Source organism: Trachurus trachurus (assembly GCF_905171665.1).
Source record: "Trachurus trachurus genome assembly, chromosome: 22".
Lineage (NCBI taxonomy): Eukaryota > Metazoa > Chordata > Actinopteri > Carangiformes > Carangidae > Trachurus > Trachurus trachurus.
This window is the reverse complement of record NC_139907.1, coordinates 9,048,640-9,055,982: the sequence shown is the minus strand read 5'-3', so window position 1 is coordinate 9,055,982 and position 7,343 is coordinate 9,048,640. Positions and strand designations below refer to the sequence as shown.

General features: G+C 44.5%; 1 protein-coding gene across 1 annotated transcript; it reads left to right on the top strand.

The window, feature by feature from the left end:
- Positions 1–1,915: 1,915 nt before the first annotated feature.
- On the top strand, positions 1,916–6,713 carry zfp36l1a (zinc finger protein 36, C3H type-like 1a). The gene is made up of 2 exons (XM_083997660.1): positions 1,916–2,121; positions 3,386–6,713. Exons 1-2 carry the CDS (start codon positions 2,071–2,073, stop codon positions 4,445–4,447), a joined length of 1,113 nt encoding a protein of 370 aa, XP_083853786.1. The 5' UTR covers positions 1,916–2,070; the 3' UTR covers positions 4,448–6,713.
- Positions 6,714–7,343: the final 630 nt, after the last annotated feature.

Genomic DNA, 7,343 nt, shown 5'->3' with positions numbered 1-7,343 from the left:
CTTAAGTAAACCCCGCCTCTGGTTCTCTGCCTTTTTAATGTGTGACATACTATACGAGTGCTTTTGGTCATTTCACACCAGCTCCAGATTTTTGTAAAGCTGTAAAAAAAAAAAAACTAAAAAGAAAAATGTTGTGATTCCCCTCCTACTTCCTCGCTGTAGTTATTCCACAGAGGGAAACAATCGATCTGATCCACTTAATCAATCAGTGGCACGGCCTTTGAACTGCAGACGTGATTTCCAGCAAGTCTGCCATCCCACCCTGTCGTCTGTGAAAACACTCCAGGGGGAGATTACTCCACGCAGCCGTGGCTCGTAAAAACTCTTTTTATGTTAAAAAACACACACACCCTTCGCTCCTCTCTGGCTGGGTCCAGAATAACTCTGCGTTTGCATATCTACTGTTTCTTAATGCGTGGGCTCAGATAACATTGTAGTTCTTAAAGGTCAGCTTGTGAGAGGAACTTTTTGTTTGAGAGATGCGTATATACCCATTCGTTCCCATGCGGGCCGGGCCTTCTATCTGGTCACTTCTATCTCGACTGAATTCGACATTTCAGTGTAAAAACAACTTCCCCTGCCTCCTCTGCGGCTGCTCGCGCTGAGACAAAGCTCTCCACCCCCTGTGTGGCTCCTGTATAGGCAAAGAAGAGGAAGGGGAAAGGGAATGTTTTGCCTCTCTCTCTCTCTCCCTCTCTCCCCACCCCTCTTCCTTCACCTCCCTGGGGCAGTGCTGTGTAGTAATAAACGTCCCCCATAAATCTCCCCCTCACGCCATCCTCCCCTCCTCCAACTCCAGCCTTCTTTTTTTCCCCCTTCTTTTTCTTCTTCTTCTGTTGTTGTTAACAGCTTCTTTTCTTCTCTCCCAACCCCTGCCTTTCTTTTCCCTCTCCTCTTTACTATTGCAACCCAACCCTGACATTGACTCTGCACATGGCCGATGGCTGCTCTGTCATGGATTCAGGGAGGGAGGGAGGGAGAGAGGGAGGGAGGGAGAAGATGGGACCACAATAGATTTGTATAGGTTTCACTCTCTGCAGCCAGGGCTCCTTTATATGTGTCATTGTGAGTGTTGTGAGTGTGACTGTGACTGTGGTTGGACTCTGTGAGATCACTTGTGTATCAGGTTTTTGCCTACACCTGATGAGATGACACATACTTCAATGTAAACACACTGTATGAGGGAGGCCTCATAGCCTACATGCTGCGGTGGAAACAGTAAAGACAAGATTGGAGTAAAGAAGAATCTGAGGGGGGAAATAACTGTGGTGGGGAAAGAGTTAACAAGCCCTGGCTGCCTGAATTCACCGGAAAGTCCCACAAGTGACGTTACAGTCCAGCAATTAAGAGTAAATTAATTACAGAGTAGTGGATGGTAGCTGAGAGCCTGAGGATAGTGCAGCGCCTCTTAGTAAACAACTCCAGACTGTTTAAACACACAATAAATAAGGAAATAAAGATGTAGCCTAATCATTTCCTCTAGGGTTTTATAGTAACTTCTAAAAGTTTGACACTGTGTATTTGTGTATGAAAGTAAAAGCAGAGGAACTCCAGATAAACAGAGCACACATAGGAGCATGTGTATGTACTTTAATAAGTTACTTTTTACGTGCCTGCACCCTCCTGGTGAACTAGTAAAGAGCCCAACTACAGAGATAAAAGTGCAAGAGAAACTGATTCATGATTCTGAGAAATAAAAGCTCGCAGATGTTTAGTAGGGCTTCGTCCTGCCGTGTAGCAGGAGTAGTAATCTCAAACAAACTGTCAAACCAATACAAGTTTGTCCCGCAGAAGAGGAAGGGAGAAAGAAACGAGAGAGAGAGAGAGAGAAAAAAAAAGGAAAAAAAAGTTAACTCACAAGTGAACGCCCAGCGCTCGAGGCTCCTCCTGCAAAGCATTATAAAGCAAATGTCGGGGCTGGAGCGGTGCAGAGGGGGAGTTCTGCAGGGTCAAAAATACACAGGAGCTGCAAATCAGAAACTCAGCAGACTCTGCGCAACTTTGTAACTAGCAGTTGTTTTTTTTTTCTTCTCACTTCTACTTTTTGACTTGAGTCCGGTCGCTGCAAAGATGACCACAGCCGTGGTGTCGCCTTTCTTCGACTTCGAAGTCATGAACAAGGTAGAGACTTGACAAACTACTTTTTTTTTTATCCGCCTCTTTTCTTTCTGGTGTTTTTCCTCCTGGTTAGCAGCGCGGAGTTAGCCGCTGTGGAGGAATGATGAGCTGCTGCTGCTGCCTGCATGCCCGAGGCCCTCTGCTGCCTGTTTGAGTGTGCGTGAATGTGTGTGTGTGGGTGTGCGGATGTGTTTGTGTTTGTGTGCCAGTTGTTGTATTGCTGTTTTTGATTTGTTTTGTTTTGTTTATTCTTCCGCCTTTTTTCTCTCTTTCTTGAGCTCACCGCTTGTTCGATTCCGCCCTTTTTAAAAGCCCATTTCCTCCTCTAATCGTCGTCGCGAGGCTTATTTAACACTTGTGTGTGTAGTTGAAAGTCTGGCGGTAACATTAACATAACTTTTTACCCTTCATTTCGTGGCGCTAAAGTTTGATATGTGTGCTCTCTCGCTGGGCTTTAGGCTACTACTACCACCACCAAGCTGTGGCCGCTCGGCTCTCTCCATGTCATCTTTTCTTTTACACGGCTGCAGTTTTTGCGCCACTTTTTTTTTAATGCGTCTCACAAAGCAGCCACATGCTCGCTAATCATTGACCAGATTTGTCCGGCTTTAACCTGCCCCCTGCTCCTATAAAAAGTGTTTATATAAGTAATTAACCGCGTTTAACCTGTAGCCTACAAATCTGCTGGGAGGGAACTATTTTTTTGTAGTTGCTGCTCTGTTTTTGCGACTATCTTAACTTTTTGCGGTGTCATATTTCTTCTGCTACTCTTGTGTGAGATTTTAATGTAAATGGAGCTAGTCACCACCAGTCATCTCCTGTGGCGTGGGAGTGTATTGGAAAGCAGATGAGTTAGTTACCCCCCCACTACCACCACCCCCTTCCCCTTGAAATTCATCAGGATGCTCGGCCACTTTCATTATCTTTCAAATGATGCAGCCTCTTTGTAGCCACTAGCAGCCCACTGGCCTCATGTGCTGCTGCTCCATTTACTAAACAGGCAGCACACATTCCTACCCAGGGCAACTTGCCAAACCAGCTGCTGTTCTATAGGCCTGTATCCGCTCATGTTGTCAGAGCCAAAAAGAACAGTCATGCAAGAGGAGGCTGTGGGTTTTTTCCTCTCTTTTTCTCTCTCTCTGAGCCCACCAGCTCTTGAAATTCAATCCAAAACCACATGAACTGTCACGTTTTTGAGATTCTGTGGCATACTTGTGCTAATGTGTGTTTCTCTTGTGTCTTTTTCTTTCTTTCTTTTTTTTTGCAGAACAACAAACTGCTCAGCTACAACAACAACCTGGGTGCCCCTCATCCCATGACTGTCCCTTGCACTGGCAACAATATGCCCATCTCCAGCCCCACCGGAGCCCTGCTGGACAGGAAAGCGGTGGGATCTCCCTCAGTGGGAGGCGTGTACCAGCGGCGGCACTCTGTCAGCAGCACAAAGTTCAGCCAGAACCAGTTTATGAACGGCCTGAAGGCAATGGACCACTCCTCGCTCATCTCAGGGGTTGGCAACGCCAGCAACAACAAGGAGAACCGCCTGCGAGACCGCTCCTTCTCCGAGACAGGTGAGAGGCTCATCCAGAAGTGCCTGGGCCCGGCCAGTCCCACCAGCGGCAGCCAAGTGAACTCCAGCAGATACAAGACGGAGCTTTGCAGGCCCTTTGAGGAGAACGGTTCCTGCAAATATGGTGACAAGTGCCAGTTTGCTCACGGGATCCACGAACTGCGCAGCCTGAGCCGCCATCCCAAATACAAAACTGAGCTCTGCCGCACCTTCCACACCATCGGCTTCTGCCCATACGGGCCTCGCTGCCATTTCATCCACAACGCTGAGGAGCGCCGTGGACCTCCGCAGCAGTCCTCCCAAGTAAACTCTTCCAACAAGATCGACAGGCCTCGACTGCAGCACAGCTACAGCTTTGCAGGCTTCTCCAGCTCAAACGGGCTGAGGGACAGCCCCACCTCGGTCACCCCTCCACCAATTTTCTTCCCTGATGAAGCTGACTGGCCCAGCAGTAACCCGTTCACCTACTCCAGCCAGGAGCTGGCCAACCTGTTCGGGCCCAGCCTCAGTAACGGTCCTGTCGGCACAGAGCCCAACACCCCTGCACCTCCCTCTCCAACAAGCACACCTTACTATTTCAGACCCATGTTGGAGTCACCTCACATGTTCGAGCCTCCATCCAGCCCTCCTGACTCCCTGTCAGACCAAGAGGGCTACCAGAGCAGCTCTGGAGGCAGCCTGTGTGGCTCCGAGTCCCCCACGCTGGACAACACCCGCCGCCTTCCCATCTTCAGCCGCCTTTCCATCTCCGACGACTAAACTGCACGCACCCACCAATGACTTTAAGTTTGATGACACAAAGAGAACACGGCACTCCCCTCTACCTCTGCCCCCTGTCCTAAACCCCCTTGTCCTCCCTTACACATAGTTTTCTTGTTAGCATTATAAGGATGTAGTCAATTAAGGGAACTAAAATGATCATTTCATCCCAGTTAATCCACACAGCAAGTTTTTGAAAAGTAACCTGCCATGTGTCATAGTGCCAAAAAGGAGAGGAAATTGAACAATGAAAATCACGAGAACAAGAATTGACTGTTTTTGCCAGGTGCCACTTGTTTTTTTCTCTTTTTTTTCTTTCTTCTTCATTTGTTCTTGAATGTGTAGCAGCACAAGTGGCCTTGGAAAGGGGAGTGCATTGCACTAGCCCCCAGCCCCCCCTCCCTGCCTCCCTCGCTCTCCCCTCCCTGACGATACCACTTCCCCGAGCTAGCTAGAGGGTGCTCACTAACGTAACTGTAGATCTACCGCAGCCGTTTTTACAGACTGAGTTAAGACAAAAGGAAAAAAAAAAAAATAACAGACCCTGAAAAGATATGAATAGTTTTTAAAAAAGAAAAAAGAAAAGAAAAAAGTGCCTGGGGCGGTTTCTGCATGTGTTTAGGGTGAATGGACTACTGTTTGTTTTGTTTTTTTTTGGTTCTTTTTTTCATTTGCCCCCTCCACCCCCCTGTCACGGTTCTTCTCAAGCCTCGTCTTATGTAATTGTGGACTGGGTGAGTCTGCAGGAAGGACTTTGAACTGGAAGTTGGTTATGTTCCCCCCCCACCCCTCCCACCCTCCTCGTCTGAGTTTTCTCCTCCTGTTGCTGGTCACTGGCTTGTTTTTTCTTTTTTGGGAAGGAAGTCTTGATATCAAACTGATCATTAAACCTGTAAGACTTTGTCCCACCTCTCAGCCCTGCCTCCCTCCCTCCCTCCCTTCATCCTCACCGATCCGGGGAATTCCAGCATTCCCATGGTGCAGTTGTACATCCTGCAACTTGACGAGATCGGATCTCCAAGCTATTTTACTTTACTTCTCCCTTACTTTAAAGCCTGCTCAGATGAGCACTCTCTGTACTCATTACATCCCTTTTGCTTTCTTTGTTTGATAATTATTTTTTATTAATGTTATTATTACGGTTATTATTATTTGAAAAACTTTCCAGACAGAAGGTTTTCTTGTCACTGCTTATTTAACTTATCAGAACATATTTATTGGTGATCATATGCATTTTTTGTTAATTTTGTTTTGTATTTATCTGGATAATGAACAATAGAATATATTTTCTTTTATGTTAAATTATGATCTTCCATATTAATCTAAAGATTGTGAAGACGTTTTTGTCAGTTTTCCTTTTTTCACAGTTTAATATATTGTACTTCAATGACTTGTTCTGCAACTACACTTTGTCAAAATGAAACTTAATTTAAAGCAAAAAAATGCAAAAAAAGATGTTTTGCGTTTTGATTATTTATTGTACCTTTTTTCCTTTACTCCCTCATATTGGACTGCAATTCCATCGAAACTAGATTTGCTTGTATTCATTCCTGACGTCCCCTCCCACCTTCCACAAACCTTACAATAATCCGACAGTAACAGTAGTTGACTGTTATTACGTTGATTGAACTCGTCTGTTTTTTGTTTTTTTTGTTTCTGATCTTGTCCCGCCTTTTTAAAGAGAAGTATTATTCTCACAGATTGAACCTGGGTTGATGGTAGAAGTAAAGAGGTGGTGCTAACGGGCCTCTCGCATCACTGGTTTAGAAGAGTCTCCAAGTTAGAAGACTGATTGTGTTGAAATGTCTTCTGTCAGTAATGTTCTTTACACCCAGTCTCTTTATTACAAGCAATAGCTGTGACCAAATGGGTTGAGGAAAGTTTATTTAGTTTTTTCTTTTTTTTTAATTTGATTGGATGCTTGATGCACTTGCTTGGGCCCCCACCCTCTTGACCATTGGAAGTGCCTCATAGAAAACATTCCAGGTAGCTAAGGCATCTCTAGCCTTTTATATTTGATAATGGAGGACAATGATTCTTTTAAGTCACTTGTTCTGTGTTGCCTTCACGTGTTTTTGGAAGAGGTGAACAGATTTTGACACAAAGAAAGTAAAAACTGTTGAATGTATTTTTTCAGCCATGTTTTTTTTCCACTACAGTAATTTCTGTGAGTTTATATGAAAACCTGTTTTTTTTTTTCTCTTTTTGTAAGTAAGTATTGATTGCAGTTAAGTCAATAAACCCCATATTTTTTGGAAAAGTAAAATCTGTGTACTCGCTTGTGTGAAAGGGTTGTTATGGGAAACTGGGCAACACACTCACAGCAACACACATGGATGCACTACACTACAAAATCTGTTGAATGTTAAGAGTTTAAAAAACAAACATAAATTCAAATGCCTGCAATGAAGATTTAAAGTTTCAAATGCCCAATCAAATTATATTCCAACTTCAAATTTAACTTCTCACATTACCTTATTTGGGTTGTATTAGAAGGAACTGACTATTTTAACATTTGCATAATAAAGGCCTTGAGGGATTTCAGTTGTTTTTGAAGGCAGCTGTGTCAAAGTTCTTCAGTGGGGGCTTTCAGACTCAGAGTTGTGCCCCATGAATCCGCTTAGAAATCAGAAAAAAGGAAGCTGCTTATACCTTAACCACTTGCCAGAGAATTATCATGTTCATTAGTTTTCTTCAGAGTCACTGTGACAGTTGTCCACACATGCACAAATAAACTGCTATCAGGAACTATATCAACACAGTTTTATTAATGCCAAATTGACAAATATATTAAGGAAATACCAGGCTCAAGTTGAAACAAACTGGAATCATTGGCAACAGCAAAGCTCAAGGTCTGGGACTTTGAACACCAACACTTTATGTCATTGATAAAACA